The sequence below is a fragment of the Sciurus carolinensis genome, chromosome 6, assembly GCF_902686445.1.
Source record: "Sciurus carolinensis chromosome 6, mSciCar1.2, whole genome shotgun sequence".
Lineage (NCBI taxonomy): Eukaryota > Metazoa > Chordata > Mammalia > Rodentia > Sciuridae > Sciurus > Sciurus carolinensis.
The window spans coordinates 111,294,554-111,315,444 of record NC_062218.1 but is presented as its reverse complement, the minus strand read 5'-3'; the positions used below and the strand labels follow the sequence as shown (position 1 = coordinate 111,315,444).

Sequence of the window (20,891 nt, the reverse complement as noted above, 5' to 3'; positions counted from 1 at the left end):
TGCTTAGCATGTGCAAGGCCAAGTTCAAACCCCAGGAACAAAAAATACAAAATAGAGAAGCATAAAAATTTGATAAAGTATAAGTAATTGTATTCAATAGGACTCTATAATCTGATTTAAGCTCTAAATCAAATAATATATCCCTATCTAATTCCTATTGATGATTCAAAGCAATGACAGTACGCCTGTATTCTCAAGAGGTGACTAAAGAAAATTTCAAGCCTGTAAAGTAAAATAGTTTAACACGAGTCATTAACTCGTTAATTGTTAATGACAAATAAATACAAGCTTCAGTTCAATACTAGGGACAATATCAAAGACACTTCCAGCATAAATTCAGTCATTCACATTTGAAGAAGTGGCTCAGAGATTTCTTTCTTTACTTGGTGAATTATCTGAAACAGGTTGAAGTACCTCAAGCCATTTTATGGTGAATAGTAGGGTTTCTGAGTTCACCAGAATACTTTTTTCCCCCCAATCATTACTTTGACTTTAATACAAAGCACTTTCCTATACTGAAGAAAATGTAAACAAATAACTGGAAGAGGCAAATGCTTATTATTCTTGAATGTCTAGAGTCGAATATAAACTAATAAGGCATGGCTCTTAGTTGATTTTCAAGTCAGTGAACTTGAAATGCAAATATTAAAAATTGATGTAGAAAACAAGTAGTGTTACTTCAAAATTACCAAAGAAGTACCCAGATACAAATTTAATTACTAAAATATAAATTGAGGAAATGCAAAATACAAATTTTGCTTTCAGATTGTAGTCAAAACACCACTTAATACAAAATATAAGAGCAGGTTTTATTATTATAGAACAGATTTGAAGTGAAAACATATTCAAGAGTACTGAAATTCTTTTATACAAATACAACCTATAAAAGGTAACAAAAATGGAAGAAGATAACTAATCTGAGGATATATCATACATAATTTTATTAATTTCACTTGTGAGAAGTCCCCTCCTCAAAGAAATAGATAAATGTCACAGTTTTTAAAAATTTCTATTTTAAATTCAGCAATGATGAACTCAGAAACTACAAACACATGCAATGACAACTACAAATATCAACCATTTAGTTTTCCTTTAAATACAATGTTTTTATGTTATAAATGTCATGGAACCAGGAATTGAAACAGTTCACTGTACATTCCTGGAAATAAACTTCAAAGCACATCTGGTTTACATTTAACTAGTTATGTCACTGGAAACACAATCTTAACCACAGTACTTGCTGTAAAAATTTTAACTTTCACAGACTCTCAAAGCTCAAACAAAAAAGGAAAATAAAGATTTTGTAACTTTAGTCTGAAATATAGAGGACCTTTCCTCTCTTTCTTATTACTGCTATTTATATTTAAAATAGCCTGTTGAAAACATGAATGACAAAGTTCATGAAGAAAGCAAATATATACAGAAAAAGCTAGAATCTACAAGGAATCTACAAGGAATAATTCCCCGTCTAGTCCTTGGAAATTAGTTAAAGAGGAGTAGAATGAAGAAAACTGCTTCAGGCAGACAAATTCACTGTTTGCATGCAATAGTGGAAATCAGGAGACCCCAGGGAAAAAGAGATTAGTGGCTCGAAGGTCTATTTTATTTTTTTGCAAAACACTTAATACAATGAAAATGCAAATAACTTAGTGGGTAAAAAGTATAGAAATAAGTGATTCGGATAGGTTCCCATGATAAATCATTTTTATTGCCACCAATGTCAGAAGGCTGCAGCAAAATATTTCTCTGTCATTTCTTCTTTATTTATGTAACATGACAGATAAAATTATTTTTATATTAAATAAAAGGCTCAGATTATCAAGAGCAAGTATGTTTTGAACAGAATAAGCACAGGTTACTCTTCCTAACCCTCCCTGTTACCTTGTTTGCTCCTGAAGGGTTAACAATAATGTAAATGCCCAATATTACACTATTAAACACCACTGGCTCCTACTCTTCTTAATGGTTCATGTAAGCAGACAAGTCTCTGACTTTTACTTCTTTGGTATTCAGCTCTCATCATACTTGTTATAGTGTAAGGAATATATTACGTGTGATCCTTGACAGTTCAGTGTGAACACCAATCAGAATCAGACATGGTCCATTTAGTACTCCCCTGTGTCTCTCTCCCAAGTGTACCAGAAGGCAAAGTCACTACGGATCCAGTGGTAATAATCAACAGCCTCCTAGTTGAGATGCTATCCTCAGGTGCTCTTATTCTTAAAATTTCCTGAGATTTAACAGAAGCTTACCCTCGAGCAGACAATGGATAAAACAAATTAAGGGCAGTGGGCAGGATGGGTAAGAAGTCAGGAAAAACAAGAACTTTAGAGGTCTCTTCTCTCACCCCTTCATAAAAATGTGTAGAGGTGATATGTCTTCACAAAGTCCCTTTCTCAGAGCAATTCTGAAGGATAACCGATATTAGAAGAGGAAGAGAGCCTGTAGTTAAATATATTTAAGAAGCCCACGCTGGTTTAAAAAGAGACCCTAGTAACCTTCAGATACTTCCAACTCTCAAGGAGACCCCTGCTCATCTAGAATAGAGACCAGGGAAGTTCAAGTCCTTCAACTGGGAACAGATGACTGGTCCTCTTTGAGCAGTTTTCACAAAGCTGTCAGAAAGTGGGGAAACAATTACCATTGCTAAGTTTAGAGATATGAGACTTTATGCCGAGTTTCGTCTTTTTTTTTTTTTTTCTTTCTTCCGGCTAATTACTGTTTTTCAGTGGCCCTTCCAATTCAATCCAAACATAGAATTGCACTTTGTAATTGCATTTTGTTGACTTGAGCGGAGTCATTTGGTTTTGGCATCTCACTCCATAGTCCTAATCTGCTTCTGTTCACAAGAATGCTTTGAAGTTAAACGGGAAGAAGAAGAGAGAATGCTAGCATCTTTTTTGCATAGTATGGCTATTGCAGTTTTCTTGGCTGTGGTGTCAGTAAAAAACACATGGTTTAACAGATAAGAAGAGGGCTATTCCACAATAATTAAAGATGAAATCTTTAAAAACAAGTAACTGTTCTGAAGCAGTAATTGGATAGGAGAAGAAGCCTTCTGTAGGCCCACGCATTGAGACTTAAATAAGGACGATGACTAGCAGTCATGCCACAGGGGACTCTGAAATATACAGAATTTTGATCAAGACACAAAAACATAAATGAATGCACTCATCACTTAGCCAGTGTTTCAGTGAAAATGAGGACTTCCCTAAATGTCGAACTTCCATGGCAGAAATGTGGTTCAAAGGAAAGGGGTTTTTAAACATTGGTTTATGATCTATAAGCTCAAGTGGTATCTTTTTAATTATTAATTGGAAATGACAATTTTCTTAGACTATAAATTTCATTACACTGATCAATTTTCCTCAGGCCTCAAATATTCTCTGCAATCTCTTGGGTAAATCTCCTATTTCACAAATAAAATGTGCAAGAACAAACTTGACCATTGCAATCCAGTTTAACATATGACAGTGTTTTTTAAAAAAGGGAAAACAAAATAAACAAACAAAAATCTGACTTTTTATTTCAGCAAGTTAAACAATACAGTTCCTTCCACTCTTTTTTTTTCCCACTTCAAAATGTTTGTTCCAAGTGTTGTTGATATTTTATATGAAAGGAATAAAACTGACAGTTATAACCTGGGTTAGATGCATGCTATTTCTGAAACTACCAGATTAGCTGAAAGAGATTATTATTTTTAAAAATTCATACAAGGCTCTTTTGAGTACACTGCTTCATCACCATCAGTGTGATTGACATGTGTCCAACTCTAGTCACAGCTATGGCAAGGAGATAGCTCATACCTTCACAGGTCTCTGTCTCTGTCCGGAACACATAGCCAGGGGGGCACGTGCAGCTGTAACTTCCTGGCGTGTTTCGGCATAGTCCATTATCACAAAGCAGCCTGTTCACCAAGCACTCATCAATGTCTGAAAGCAACCATTGGAAGACATAAATGTGTATCACAGTGACAACAATGTTTTATATTTGTTTTTTCCTTCATTCCTTTCTCTCAGTCTCCTTGTACCATAGCACATGCTTTAATTATACACAAAATATAGTTTTAGTTTTATTCAAGTGGGACATTCTGATCCTAGAGGAAACTTTAGGTATACTGGATGCCCTGAAAAATATATGGTAGTTGAAAAGGGTTAGTTGAAAAGTGTTCATCAATATTGCTTTCTTCTCCATTTGCTTTTTGTACTGCAACAGGATTATAATAGATTTATTTATTTATTTCACTTATTAATATTATTCTTACATTTATTTTATAGTTCTGGGGATTGAACCCAGGAGTACTCTACCACTGAGCTACATTCCTAGTCCTTTTTTACTTTTTATTTTGAGACAGGGTCTCACTGAGTTCCCCAGTTTGGCTTCAAACTTGTGATCCTCCTGCCTCAGCCTCTGGGTAGCTATGATTGCAATGTATGTGCCACCGTGCTGGGCTTCTTTAGATATTTTAAAGCACTAATGAAATATACAGAAAGGTTAACTCATTTTCCTATATGCTTATAGATATATAATTAAAATGACAGAAGGCATTTTTTCTAATTAAAATTCTAAAAAGAGTGCATTTAACAGCAGTTTTTGAAAGATATTCATTAACTTCCCACTGTTTTTACCTCAGAAACAACTGGTTATTAATGAAATATTAATGATGTATTTTATAGTTTCCTTCAATATTCTATAACAGCCTAGCAAAGATTATCTAAATTAAAGAAACTCATATTAACCTTTATCTTTATAACCTTGCTCTCATTTTTTGCAAGTGTAATTAATGGTAGAAATAAAAACTGTGCTTGGGGTAAAGACTTCCTTTTACTTAAAGTTATATTTTTCGTCTTGCAAATAATAGTTGTCTTCTTACAAACCATATGCTGACACTGTGAAGATATGGAAAACAGATCAGAAAAGGGTCTCCTATAATTCCATCACCACGGTAAATTTCGGTTTTATATTTTATTAGATCTGTTTCTTTTTGAACACTATGTTTTTACTTCACTTCTGAATCTTGATTTGAACTTTAAAAATTAACTTTTTATTTTAAAGATTTCTATAAGTTTTCCCATTGTTGTATGATGATTTATCAAGCGACTGCATCACGATTTTTTACGCATTTCTCCACACTCCGGGACTGAACTGAGTCCCTCACAGAGCCACGTTGAAATCCTAACACCCAGCATCTCAGACTGTGACCTCATTTGGAATTAGGAATTTTATAGATGTAATCAAGTTAAAACGAATTAGGGTAGGTTGCAATCCGTCATGACGGAGTCCTTATAACAAAGGGGAAGTGTGGACGGAGAGAGCAACACAGAGGGAAGACGAGGGAAGGGCACAGGGAGAGGACCGCCATGACTGACGTGATGCATCTACAAACCAAGAAACTCCAAGGATTGCTGGCAAACAGCAGAAGCTAGAGGAGGCGAGCAAGGATCCCGCCTATGGCTGTCAGGGAGCATGACCCTACTAACACCTTTATTTCATTTTGGACTTCTAGCCTCTCACACCATTAGGAATACATTTTTAAAAGCAACCTTGTTTTGGGTAGTTTGGTACTGTAATCCTAGCAAACTAAAACACTCGATTGCTGGGTTTTGGCTTCATTTTATTTTCAAATCCTAATTTTCCATTTTTCCAAAATTTTATATATACCAACTTTAAAGAGTTTAGTATGTTTAGTATGTGAATCTCACTGAACTTCCTGTGTTTAGCAGTATGCCCATGTTCTCAACTGCACTTGGAAGTTGACCAGGGAGTGACTTTGCTTCTGGTTTATAAAAGCTAGCTTGGTTTACACACTTTTAGCAAAACTCAATAATTTTTGGTTGACACTCTTCCCTGAATATATCAGGTACAGTTTTATAAACCCATCTGTATGTATGTCTTCAACTCAAAATCAAGTGGATATGTTCAATAATAAAAATGATTATCAGAAACAGAAAAAACATATTTCTTTTTAATACATAACTTGGCTGTATCGAGGACTAGTTATAAAAATTATCATTCATAATGATGGATCAAGTAACATTCATTTGCAAAAATGGATTTAAGTGCTATATGGGAAAATATAGAATCTTTGCAAATTCTTGAATATCTGAACTAAAAGAAAACAATGAAATATCTTCAACCTCCTTTCCCATTCCTTTGTCAAACAGAAATTACAAACTTCAGCTTTTTCAACTGTTCTCTTCAAATTAAAAAGGGAAACATCTTTATGTCAGCTATCATGTCTAGCTATGTTGTTGGAACTGGTTATTTCTTTATAAAGTTCTCTTAGTCTGTGATACTTTATTTTCTTATCATTACCCATATTGCCTATTAATTTTTGAAGTACTTACCTTAGTGAAAATTTATGGGATTAAGACACATGCAGAAAAACAACAGGCCAATACTTATGCATTTATTCATTCATTAATTTGGGAAAAGAATATTTTAAATACTATGTACCACTAAAATGTTCATTACTAGGTAACAAAACTTGTTCGATTCTGATATTTTTACATCAATTTATACCATATTGGAAACAAGAGAAACTGTAATATGTCTAGTTTTAAACACCTGTTACTCATATTTTCATTTCTCCTCTCATCCATGGGATCAAACTATATGAAAGGCTCATGTACATATATAATAAAACCTTACCAATGCAGTTTCTTCCGGAGGCATCTGGTTCATAGCCACTGTTGCAATTACAACGGTAACTACCACGTAAGTTTTCACAAATTCCATTGGCACATATATCAGGATCCAAGGCACACTCATTGATATCTGCATTAAATGTAGAAAGTATAATATTTATAGACATTTTATTATTGGTTGATGAATGCAGGTCTAATGATGGCCCTTCAACAGATAAAGTGTTTAACTGCAAACCCACAAATTACCTGACTTTCAGAAAGGAAAAGGAAATAAAATAACAGGTAAGAAAATAAATTTCAGGGAGACAGGGCACTTTATTAGTAAATCAGAAGAAAAATGAAAGGAACTGGCAGAAATTCAAAGACTTAAACCATGTAATGTGCCCATATTTATGATAAAATTAATAAAGGAAATTCATAGGTTGTTGGCTCAAAATCCAAAGGAAAACTCAGATTGATAACCATCCAATTAAAAGATAGAGATTTATTAGGGTGGCCTTTATCATTTAATGATCTCCAAAGACAGGATATTTTTGTTTTATTATCTTTTTTTGCAGTTTACTAAGTGACATGATACTTAATAAATTTTTCTCACTTTTGATAAACTGAAACCAATGGACACTTTAAACATAGGTGCTTTAGAATATGATGCTTTATAATAAGCCAAGACCGTGACCACTGCTCAAATAATTCCCAACAGGAAGATGGCTCTGTTGGTGAGGTCATACTGATAGGGAATTAAAAAATAAACAAACAAACAAGCAAAACCAAAAGGATATACCCCAAATCAAATTTTGTTCATTGTGCTTAAATTTTGGTGATTATTGTTTCCAAGAACCTGGAAGACCTTCTTATATACCCTTTTCTTTTTATATTTGGAAAAATATCCTCATGAAAATTTGCTTCTTTACTCTGGTTTTGGATATTCATTTAAAGATTCAACATTACTGTCAATTGATCTATGTTTTATCTAAAGTTTTTTCAAATGAAAGAAGAATATTTATGTAAAGTGAATATAAACAGAACTCTAGTTTTACTTAAAATCCAAATGAATCTATATGTATCTAAAATGTAAAAAAAACTTTAAAGTCATAAACATATATATACTTAAATACTCAAGATTTCATACTGGAATTCTGTTAGCTATAATATTAAATTTAAAATAAGAAAACATCAATAAATTTTATTTGTTTTTGAATAAACATTTTAGTATTCTTAGGTGTAAACAGTCTTAAATTGTTTTGACTGTATATCCTAAACTTGATTCATAGCAAATACTTCTTAACTGTATCTGTGTCATTACTTAAGATTTCTCTTGGAGTTGACTCACTATAGCTCCCTCCTAAGTGATTATATCCATAAAATTATGAGTGTGGTTTATTAGTAACATTGCTAACAAAGTTTATTTAATAGGTAAATACTTATCCAAGATGAAAGGTAGTCAAGTGAAAAATACCACTTAATTACATTAACCATTTCTCTAGAAGATAATTTACCTTATTATTTTATTTTAGTTTTTGTTTTATTTGGCCCAAGGTATTGAACCCAGGAATGCTTTACTACTGAGCTATATCCTCAGCCCTTTTTATTTTTTAGTTTGAGACAGGGTCTCCTTAAGTTGTTTGTGTTAGGGGCAGTTGTGGCTCCTCGATAACTCCCAGAAAAACGATCCGCAGACACGAGGTCTCACACAAGGGACTTTATTTTATGTGGACGATTCACGTCCGCTTGGGGGAAAAGGAAAGAAAAAAAGAGCAAGATGGCGCGGGGCCTCTCCCAGATATTGGAATCTCGCGGGCTCCGAGGAACCAATAGCATGTTAGGACATAACGTGGGAGGCAGGAAGATTACGACAGCGTAAGCCGGAAATTCCTGTAACATAGGAGGTGGGAAGAATCAGACTGACAGGTGATGGGGAGGCCAGAAATTCCTGTAATGGGAGAGGTGGGGGGAACGCAGATTGACAGGTGGTTGGGAGGCCGGATTCCTTACAGTTTGGCTGATCTTAAACTTTCAACCTTCTTGTCTTGGGTTTCTGAGTCACTGGAATTATTTTTATTTAGAGATAGAGTCTTACTGGGTGTGCCACTATACCAGTTCCTTACCTTATTATTCTAAGATAGTGTATTTTCATAGTAAATACAATCATATTCATACTATAATTAAAATATATATGTAATTACATTAATAACAAGATTGAAAATGAGTATTGAAATGAGAATTACCTCTTCCATCCACAGTGATTCCTACTCCGCTACTACAAAGGCCATGGAATTCAGCTATATGATAAAAACAAATAGAAAAATTAAAAACTCTAAATGATAACTGTTACATGTACAAGTCATTTACCATTTGGAAGAATTATGTGGATCATGTTTTAAAATGAAATAAATCTGACCATTTTTTTAGCACATCATTATTGTAAGAATCCTCAAATCATAGGTAAGTATAAAAAAGCAAATAAAAATCACTTGTAATCATCCTGAGTAAATCATTAATATATTGATAAATGTTACCAATAAGTTCTACATATGGAATTTTTTTAAAAAATGTAAAACAATATAAAGTATAGAGATTGCTTTGTTTTCTTCTCACAATAAAATAATAAATCAAAACTTATGCAATAATATTTACCAAGTACATGATATTTTTCTAACGTTTCACATCTAAAATTTAGCGAATCTTCCCAATACTACAAACTAGATGTTATTGTTTTCTCTGTCTTACAATGGCGAGAACTGGGATGCAGACACAAGCAGTAACTTGCCCAGGGTCATAGAGGTTCTGCGTGGGCCAGCAGGCTTGGCTCCTGGCATCCTATCACAGAGAGGTCATATCAATGTCCCATTGAAAAACCCATTTAATATTTTATTCTCAGATTTGTGGTGGTGCCAATCTCCTTCAATCTCTTCCTGAGGAAATTAGGTTTCTCCAGCCTTGAGAAAGTATAGTAAATAATAGGAAGTTCAATAACACTAGGATAATCCCTTGAAAATAAAACTCGGAGTCTGGGCCTCTTTTGAGGATTTCAACAGCTCTTGCTTCCATCCTCAGACTACTTTTCCCTCAGTGGTATGAGAGAGTATCCCTTTCTGGACACCTTTCCTATCAGAGAATACACCAATTAATTATAACGTCACTACTCTGGTTAAAAACAAAAAAAAAGAAAGAAATGCACTTTGTCTTATCTATTTATTTGTTTATTTTAGAGAGAGTGGGCATCTTTTTATATAGAAATCTACCATTTGTATTTGTGTTTTGGGAAATCCTGTTTGCATATCTTGTACTTTTTATCACAGAGGACTTCAATATTCCTTATTGTTTAGTATAAATTCCTTAAAGATTAAGAAATGATACATGAAAATATTTTTCCAGTTTGCATATATATTTTAGTCTTTGGTCTCTGTTTTGAAAGAACCCCACAATTACAAAATAATAAAAAAATCAAATATTCCATATGAAAATTATTTTTTAAAGTTTATTGTAGGGAATTAATTTCTTATTTTATTCAAATGTTTTCAACAATATTCATCCTTAGCTCATTTTCCCCTCACTGATCTAAAATGCTTTCTTTATTATATCCCATTTTACCAATTATATCCAGGTCTGTGTCTAGATTTATTTTATTAGTTCACTTATTTTTTTATCCAGTCTTATACCAATACATTTTCTTGTATCATAATATGCATTGTTCAGTTTAGTTTATTTTACAGTAACATCCTCTTCATTACCTTTCTTTTTATTAAAAAAATCATATTAACTAATTCTTCTAGATGCATCAAATAATTTTTTTGAGGTTTGAACAAAGAGTTGGGACTTTTAATGGAATTACAAACCATCCATGTTGTGGGAATGCTTTTCTCCCATCCTCCACTTTTATTTATTTTTCAAGACCAAACTAAGTCCCCTCTGTGAAGCCTTTCCCAGTTGCCTCAGGCATCCAATTGCTCCTTCCTTTGTGCTCTTCCAGTTCTTTGTTTATATCCCTTTAGGGCGCTAATCGTACTAAATTGTAATTCATATGTTTGCCTGCCTATATTCTCAACAGTCCTTTACTTTAAGGAAAAACAGAGATGAAGTCTGTTTTTGAACCCCCATTGAGCATACAGATATTCAACAGAGGTTTAGTGAAAGTATGCATGAACAAGAGTCAACCTTATCTACTTGGGAGGCTGGAAAAAACTAATAAATGATGGTCTGAGACCTATGGTGTCAAGATTTAAAAAAATAAAATTGAATTTTATGCATTAATAACCTTGAAAGAGGTAAGTAAACTGTATGCTATTGATCTTCATAATATTATCATGGATCAAAGAAACAGAAGTTAACATACTCAAAAAAGAATCTATGTAATAATCACAACATCAGCAAATAGATCTTTCTATCACCATGCTCTCTGCCTAAAAATCATATGTAAACACAAGACAAATCTCCTTATGATATGCCTCACATATCAGAAAAGAATTGGATTTCTCTTCTTCAATTCAAAATGATGACAAAATACTTCAAAATTAATGTACTCTTCTGTACTCTTCAGTCAAATGTCTAATGTTGCATTTCTTGATTCTTTTGCGGTGTAAAATGGGTACATGTAACCACCTGAATTTTTGGCAGGGCATGGCTGGCAGGGCTCTCCAAAACCATAGTCAGGATTGGCACAGCAGCATTCAGACTTGGTCACGGCTCCGGGGAAAGGACGCACACACACTCCCTTCTTGATTCCACCATAGCAGGTACTGCGCATGTGAGTATCTAGAAGAGATAAAAGGAGGACAGTAGCTTGAGAGAGTGAGAGACTTCTTTAGGCTAAGAGGTCCCTAGGCTAGGAAATTTCTAGAGGGCATCCACCATTTTCTCCTCCCTTGCATCTTTAGCATTTAATCATGTTAGAAAACTAACAAATGTTTGTTGAGTAAGAGACTGAATGCATATCAACTACTTTTTTTCTCAACAGTTCTCTGTGCTACACAAGTAGTCATTATCCCATTTATGATCACAGGCCTGTCATTGAATCAAGGTTATGTTATAAACAACACTGCGCTCTAATCACTGGCTACCCTATACTCAAGTTGGCATTACTGTTCTTTCCATTTGAGAAGCTCTCCAGAATAATGAAGTGCAGTGAAGTTCAACTACCTTGAGGTGATATTCCTTGGCCATGAGAGTTTTTGCTTCAACTTTCTGAGTTTTCAACCCTGATATTGCTTGTAACTATATTTTAACATATGACACTCAATAAATTCAGTTATAAAAATAACTACTACTCTGTGTCCTTGGCATTGTGATGGCTACTTTTGCAGATATAACCTCACGGAATGACCAGGTCATCAACTATAAGATAGGGGTTACTGCCCACATTCTATAGATGAGGAAGATGAGGTTCTGAGGAATTATGTAAGTAACTTGATGACTTAGAATATCCAGGCTGGGATTCAGACTAGGCTGTATAGCTTCTAGAGTGCTTCCTCTTTCCAGTAGGTCATGCTACATCCCAAAGAAGCACTCACTCTCAATTATTATAAAATATGCCAGAACAATATGAAGCAACAAATGGTAAACTATTAAAAAAAATCATCACAAATGCCAGAGAAGCAGCATAGTTTCTAACAGTATATTGACACGGTAATTTCATCAAAGAGATAACCCCTGTTATTTACATTTATTTACAACTTGTTGAAATAATTATATTTACTTGTTATGAAAAATGAGTTGTCTAATGATTTCTTATAATCGGAGGTGCTTCTTATGAAAAGAATGAGATTTATGGCTGTGTTAAACAATGAGATATGTGTAAGTTCAAACGGAAGAGGGTTGTGAGATCTATCACCACCAACTTGAAGCAGTCAACTCTTAGAGCTTTTCTGTTTCTGCTGTGACTGAGTTGGGAGAGTCTTCTCCAAGTTACACACAAATGCACAGCCCAACAAAAAGAAAAATCAACACAGTACAACACAATTGATGATTTCCAATATGGTCTTTGTGAATGCTTTGGCCCTTACCAATTATCTTGGAAGGCATCGAGGGATGATTAGGTTATTTCTGTTTCTATTTAAGAAAATGTGTCATGCTATTTTTAAGTCTTTTGGGTATAAACCAAGGAGCTGGATAACTGGGATAACTGGTTCCATTCCAAGTTTTTGAGGAATTTCCATACTGCTTTACAGAGTGCTTACATCAATTTTGCAGCCCCACCAGCAATGTATGAGTGTATCCTTTCCCCTATACTCTCGCCAACATTTTTTTTTTTTTTTTTTTTTTTTTTTGTGGTGCTGGGGATTGAACCCAGGGCCTTGTGCTTGCAAGGCAGGCACTCTACCAACTGAGCTATATCCCCAGCCCCTCACCAACATTTATTGTTACTTGTATTCTTGATTGTTGCCATTCTGACTGGAGTGAGATGAAGTCTCAGTGTACATTATGCTAAGAAAAATAAACCAATCCCAATTAAACCAAAGGTCAAACGTTTTCTCTGATATGTGAATAATAACACGCAACAAGGGGTGGGAGGAGAAGAACAGAAGTTCAATAGATTTGACAAAGGGGAATGAAGGGAAGGGAGGGGGGACAGGAGTAGGAAAGAGGACTGAATCTGACATGACTTTCCTATGTACACGTATGAATACACCACAGTGAATCTCAGCATAGTGTACAACCACAAGACTGGGATCCTAATTAGAATAAGATGTGCTCCATGTTTGTATAAATAAGTCAAATTATACTCTTCTGTCATGTATAACTAAAAAGAATGAAAAAAAATGCCATGCACAAGATTTAGAAGCAAGAAGATAAGAAGCCTATGGAGCTTATTGGAGGAGTAAGTCCTTCACATACTGGTTTGTGTTATGGTCAACTAAGCTGTTTAGAGAACCCAACACCAGTTTCCACAAAAGAGAAAGTAAGTATAATTCGTGTGAAGGATTGAGGATGTAAATTGTCCTAAGTTCTGATCTCCATGGGATGATCTTACATAAATTACTAGACACTGTCCTTACCCATTAAATAAAGATATAGTTCATATAATAAATGAGAGTATATTTCTTAAGCATCAATGCCTGGAACACACACACACAAAAATGGTAGCTACCTTATTTCCATTCTTTATCTTTAATGAGAACTGTTGTTCTTTCCCTGTTCAAGGACTCTGGAATGGAAAACTTGGTTCCTATTATACTATCAAATGTAATGAGGCCACTGTCTACAGGTGGATAGGATAAGACCATAGCACCACCAGAATGTATTCATAGGAGCACTTTGATGAGAGGTTGAACTGAAGTGCTAAGCTATATCTTTTATATATATTATCAAATTTCTGCATGGTTTTTCTTTTTTAAAAAAATGAGGATTTTTTTTTGAGAAATTTTGCAGGTGATTAGCAAATTCTATATATCATTAATAAAATATGGGCAGATGTAAATGTTGATTTTTATTTTTTTTTCTGTAGTACCAACTTTTCTCTATTACTGAAAGCAGTACTCTTAAGACTACGTCCTATACAGAATGTCACTATTTTAATATAAGACAATAATAGTAGTAACAGTTACTTACTGGGCATTTGCTATATGTACAATACCATTCAAAGATTTACACAGATAAAGTATTTAATATTAACATATTTAATCCTCAAAGCAACTAATGAAGGAAGCACAGAAAAGTAATGTTTCTTACCCAAGGTCACACAGTAAGTAGCAATAAAGAAAAATTAACCTTTTAGTTGGCAATAAATGCCAGTGTTCATAAAAATGTTGAAATGTTCTTGTTAATAAAGTAGTATGTTAAAAAAGAGAACTTAAACTAAAAGCCTATGACACTAAATATCAGATAACAAGGAGAATGCTGACACTCCATCCTAAAGGAAATAGATGTCAGAAAGGCAGTTACCTGATCTTTAAACTCCCCCAACATTGGGTGAACAAACGGCTCGAGGGTGGTGATTAAGAGAGGATTTTTTGGGGGGGTGTGGGACATGAGGGTGAAGCTGGGTTATGAATTGCTTCCTTCTTAAAAAGCCCCACAGGAACACCTGAAGAGCTTCACATGGGCTCCTGCCTGGGAGGCTTAACAAGCAAGCCAACAACTATTCCCACTGCAGGGACAAGGCAGAGGTGGCAGGTGACATTGGCTTCAATTTGAAGTTCTCAAGCAAGGGGTGGGTGTGTCCTACGGATTGGGTTGGAATTGGAATTGGGGAGCAATAAGAGGAGGTCCCCTACGGAGGGTGCTGAGACAGCATCTGAGAAGGTCTGAGCAAGTGGCCCGCTGCAGGAGTGGATGCTGGGTGGGGACTGGCCACCGGGAGGAAAATGTGCCTCCACTGCAGGACACCAGCCGAACGCCTCTGAAGAACCCACAGCATCCACACAAGGAAGAAGCCGGTTTTAACTATCTGTCAAGATGGGACATCTCCAAGCTGTCCCGGGGCAGTGTCAATAACATAAACCTTTCCCTATCCCACTGAAAACCTCTCCTCCCCACCCCTGCCCTTCAGAGAGTCACCAACATTCTCCCTGAAGATCTGAGAGAGGAACTGGAATTGTAACTTACAGCCCAGTTTAGAGTACTAATTATTATATGGTAGTGGGCATTCTAATATCCAAACTCAGATTATCTTTATTATCTAAGGTCATCAAAGAATTTTCTTGTTATCTAAAAATATTCACTAAGTTATGAAGTGACCTTTTTCCTTCTTACTCATTGGACCAACTGCCCCCCTGAATTATTTTTCAAATAAAATTTAAAAGGATGGGAGACATAAAAATACAGTTGTCTTTTGTTTATACTTGGCTTGTGCACCATACTTCTTTAACGTACTAGTTAGAATCACAGCTTGATTTTCTGAAAAAAAAGTACAAACAAATGAACAAACAAAAAAAATCTAAAACTTACAAACTAATCCTAAAAATTCATAAGTAATTCATTTCTAACTTAATCAGTGGGTCTCAAAAATGATGCCAAAGGCAAAAAACATGAAAAACATCACATCTAGCATGTTATAGGAATAGCAATATAAAATTTTACATATGTAACAAATAGCAGCTTTATGTAAAAAAGTTTAAGTAACCACTATGACAGAAAACTGGAAAGAGCTTTCCAAGAGTTTCAGAGGTGTTTCCTGTATGTGGACAAGAGAATGAATTTTTGTGTTTAAACACTGAATTCCTAAGCTACTCACAATTTGGTTTCTTGAGCCAAATTACTTTCTCCCTCCCAAATTGACTTTGTATGCACTGTAGATTTCAAGAGAATCATTTGGATGAAGGAAAAAGCAACCAAGTATATTAAAGCAATTGAAAGGCTTAAGCTCTCCAAGTAGGAAGGGTCTATAGTCCTCTAGCTGCTGCATTTGAAATGTCCTAAAAACTTTGTAGGCTGAACTAAAATACTGTAGGAGAGAGAGTGGGTGAATCTGAGTGAATGAAATAGTTCCATCTATTGATTCTTCCTTGTCCTCCACCATCTTTGGGATCCAAATGTCTTGATGCACATAGGTAAAAGTCAAGTATTAACAACTATGGCTAAAAATTCCCTTTCTCTCTAACATACTCTCAAATCAATAAGTATTTCTAGGTTTTACTATACAACCTGAGAAACAGTGAGCACAATGACTAATTCATGCTTTAAGTGTCCTGAAACACTTCAGAGAGCAAACTTTATTAACGTATTTTTTTTACGACTCACTCTGCTATCATTACAACATATTGTTTGGGTTTTGAAATGCCAATGACACTTCCGTTTTATGCCTGCTTCTTCACAGTTGATGTCTGATAATTCTGATTCATTTTTATGGAATCCATTTATCAAACACTTCCAATGGAGTCCCAAATGACTTAGATCCCTTAATCTCTTCCTTTGGTTCTATAATAGTTGCAAAGGGGTGAGGAATAACTGAAAACATTTTAGCTTTTGATATAAATCCAAGTTCTGTGGCATTTACATTTCAAATTTTTTTGAGTAAATGTTATGGTTTGGATCTGGAATTTCCCCTCCAAAGTTCATGTATTAAAAATATGGTCCCCAATGCAACAAGGTACGAAGGTAGGGATTTTAGGAAACAATTGGATCATGAGGGCTGTAACCTCATCTGTGGATTAATCCTTGATGGTTTAATAATTTGAATGAACTACTGGATGGTAACCGTGGGCAGGAAGGGTGTTGCTAGAGGAGGTAGATCACTGGGAGTGTGGCCTTGGGGACTGACTATATCTGTCTCTAGCTCCTTTCTATCTCTGCCTCTGTCTCTCTGCTCCAGCTGCCATGTGCTAAGCAGGTTTCCTCTGCCATACCCTTCCACCATGATGCTTTTTTCATAGAGCCATCTAAGCATGGACTGAATTCTCTGAAATCATGAATCAGAATAAATCTCATTTCTTCTTCCTCTTACTTATTCATGTCAGGTATTTTGGTCATGGAGACAAAAAAGTAGACCAACACAATAAAACTAAGAATTTACTTAAATAATCTGTTTTATGTTTTGTTATTAATTATAAAACTAAAATCCATTGTATTTAGAGTTTGGTTATTTAATATTATCAGAGATACTGACATAAGGACAGATTTTTTTTTTCTTCTCCAGTATTCTTGACTTGCATCTCACCAGAACCTTTTGAAGGAGGCTATCAAGAAATGGCAGAAAGTGTCCATTAAAAAAAGAAAAGAAAAAAGAAAAAAATTATTGACATTAGCTTGTTCTGGTCATTTCACACAAATGGAATCATACACTATACAGTCTTTTGTGACTGACCTTTTCTCACTTGGCATAATGTTTTCAGGGATTTTCCATATTTCTTTATATAGCTGAATATTATTTCACTGTGTAGTTTGGATCTAACTGTGTCCATGTTTTCAAAGATCGTTTTGGGCAGGGGCCATCATGAAAGGTTTAACTTACCGACACATACACGTCCATCCACACCCACAGCCAGGCCTGGGGGACAGTCACAGCGAAAGGATCCTTCGTTGTTGATGCAGTGCCCATTCATGCAGATTCCTGGGGTCTGGCATTCATCAACGTCTGCCCAGGGGGTGACAGAAGCCCAGCCATTACTGAGTACCAGAGTTTACATGTTGCCATTGCTCTGTCACATCAACCTTTAAACTTTATAACTTGTGGAAGAACACATTAACATGACAACAGATCCTATACATAAATACAACACTTTCAAGCACATTTTTAGAAAGACTGATACAGTAAAAGTTGCTTTACTTCAGCCATTTAGAAAAACAAGAGGGCTGAGGAGAAGGGGAGGGAAAGAAGAAATACTGGGAGTTGAAATGGAACAAGTTCTACTCTACGCATGTACGATTATGTCAAAGTGACCCCCGTTGTTATGTGTAACTATAAAGCACTAATAAAACATTTAAAAAAGAAAAAAAACCCTCCTTTTTATTATTTATTTGACAACCCTATTTCAAGGTTAAATAACATTTAATTCAAATTAGGTAAGTGAAATAAATTCTTTAAAAAACTAAGATAAACTTCAAAAAATTTTTCACACCAAATTCTTTAGAGGTACAAGTTGTTTTGATAGTTACTTGATCATTTCATAATAAAATATGTGAGTTATCTTTTGTAATTTTTCAATTCACTTGACTCTTTCAAATGTAACCCAATATTAAATGGCTTCCCCAAAAGATGAACACAACACAGAGATACCAAATCATTAACATTTACAGACTGCAACGTTTATAATAAGAAAATTAATAAAATTTCCAGAAGGTAGAAACTGGTGAGATCTAAGTCTAAGTGAGAGCTTTGTATATGCATTTAGGTATCTTGAGAAATGTTGGAATGAAGTTCCTTACTGTCACATAATGTTACACACTAAAGCATAATGCCAAGCTCACATCTGTGTTAAGTCCAAGGCAGCTAACCTTGAGATGACATTCATTCCAAAGCTCCAGTATTTTCATTTAGTCTTATACTATCCTTTCCTGAATTCAGAAACATAAGAATCAGTCTCAATTTTCTCTCTACTGTCCCTGAAATTTCATTAAAATTACAGGGATTGGTTATATGTCTTTTTTTGTATTCAGATAAGTTTGTTCAAGGTACGGTAGAAAGTGTTCACTGAGTGAATTTTTTTTCTGAAAGGAGCAAACTGAAAGAAAAAGTAGGAACTACAAAATGTATTCAATCTTACTGAGGTTCAACTGGTGTATAAATATAATATAGTCTTATTTATTTCCAAGAGGTGTATCTCTTGCTTATAAAGGTTATCATTGTTTACAAAATGACTTTGTAAACAAAACAACAATTAAAATATTCAAATTATGTCTTCACTAAATCAATGTGGAATTTTCAAGACAATGATATGATTGCAAATGATCTGTAGATCACCTTTATGAAAAAGATGCAATGGTATACCAATAATGATTGATAGTGGAAAATCTTGTTCTAAGAACACATAAAAATGAAAACCTTGCAAGATTTTTTCTTCTTTTTAATTCAGCCAAGGAGTAGGGAGAAATTATTTCTACAATGTCTCTTCCAGACTTGCTAAAACCAACCAGTCATGCCTGTAATTGTTCCTATGCCATTATTATTTTTGTAAAGATGTTACTGTTTTCTAGACCACAGCATGTTTTTCTGGGAAGATTTAGGCACCTGCCTTACTGAATTAGCAAGAGATGTGAATGATATGAAATGCACATAGAGAAATTAAAGTAATTCTTGCATGTTTCATTCATATAAAAAGGTGGTTTCAATCATGCTTTCTTTCTTATCTCAAAGCCATACATACCAGTACAGTAACGTCCGTTTGGAGCTAAGACAAATCCTGGTTTGCAGATGCACTTGAAGCTGCCATCTTCATTGATGCACATCCCATTCAAACACATGTTGGTAGTTGTACATTCATCGTGATCTGCAGAAGAAGAGAGAGTAACTTCAACTACTGGCCTTAAGGGAACTAATTTCCTCTTCTTCCATAATCTCTAGTCAAATTCCACTGCAAAATGAGCCATATGCTCATGAAGTTTATTTTAAGGAAGAATGTCAACTGAGCAAATAGTATGGAAAATGGGAAGGGTCTTTAGCATAAGGAACAAAGGAAAAAAAATAAATCTTGTGCTTAGCTGCTGTTAAAACCACACACACCATAACCATGAGCAGTATTTTTTGTTGCGTCCCCAAAAGGTAACATGATTCCAGTGGGTATTTCTTTTATAAGAAAGCATAAAGCAATGGTAAACCTTACTGTAAATAAAATGATCTGGGCTTTCATTAGTGAATGAAGCATAACATATTTCTTTGAGAACAGAGTATTTCTGTGGATTGGCATCTACTGACCTGCTGATCAGCATGGACACAAATTTAGAGATTTGATTACCACATATGCCGTATGTTTCTACATTCTCCCAGACTGGGGAAGAGGGGAAAATCTCTGTCTTAAAATCCCAACATCTAAAATACAGTAGGTGATAATGATTATTTGTATTAAAGAGGAATAGCTGCTACTTATAATTAAATGTGTTCTGTGCCAGAAATTTTCAGAAGCAGCAAACTATTCATGATTATAACATCACCTTAAAAACCTGCCACTTTCCTTTAATAGTCATGTTAAACGCATTTATATTTTGCCTATCTATGCGAAGAATTCAAATATGAGGCATGGAAGCTTTCATAAAACAGTATATATGATTCTAAGTAAAATGTATATCCTTTAAAAATCTTTTTCAAGGGAGCAAATATTTCCATACCAACACAGTTTTTTCCATCTGTAGTTAATTCAAAGCCGGCATTGCAAATGCACTGGAAACTTCCATCTGTGTTCACACATCGACCGTTTTTACAAAGAACCCCATTCTGGATGCACTCATCAATATCTGGCAAGAATAAGGATGGTCAAACATTATTCTTTTACAATACTCACAGATGAAAACAGTAAGACAGTCAATATTATTCTAAATATCTGACTTTTCTATACATGTACCATCCAGATCATATTGCTTCTTCAGCAACACTTCCATCTCTCACCAGCTTTTTCTTCTTGGATAGGTAGACATAAGCAATTTTACAGCCAATATAGTGGCTGAAGAGGGAAAAAAGAGAAAAGGAAATGGGGTGTGTGCTGAGCCTGAAAGAGGGTGGGCAGTGCAGCTGGAATTACGGTCACAGCTGTTTTTGACATAGTGGTTGGAGATCTTAAAAGTAAGAATGAGATGTTGGGTAAGTGAAAAGTAACTGTAGAATTTCTGGATTAAAAGCAATATGATGAAAACTGCTGGGAAAAGTTGATTCAAGCAACT

General features: G+C 34.8%; 1 protein-coding gene across 1 annotated transcript in view; it reads right to left on the bottom strand.

Moving 5' to 3' along the window:
* Fbn2 (fibrillin 2) overlaps positions 1 to 20,891 on the bottom strand; it is a 228,018-nt gene that overhangs the window by 79,009 nt on the left and 128,118 nt on the right. Inside the window, 7 exon segments of the mRNA XM_047555526.1 lie at positions 3,807 to 3,932; positions 6,652 to 6,777; positions 8,873 to 8,926; positions 11,247 to 11,399; positions 17,533 to 17,655; positions 19,385 to 19,507; positions 20,343 to 20,468. Coding sequence (XP_047411482.1) covers positions 3,807 to 3,932; positions 6,652 to 6,777; positions 8,873 to 8,926; positions 11,247 to 11,399; positions 17,533 to 17,655; positions 19,385 to 19,507; positions 20,343 to 20,468 — 831 coding nt within the window.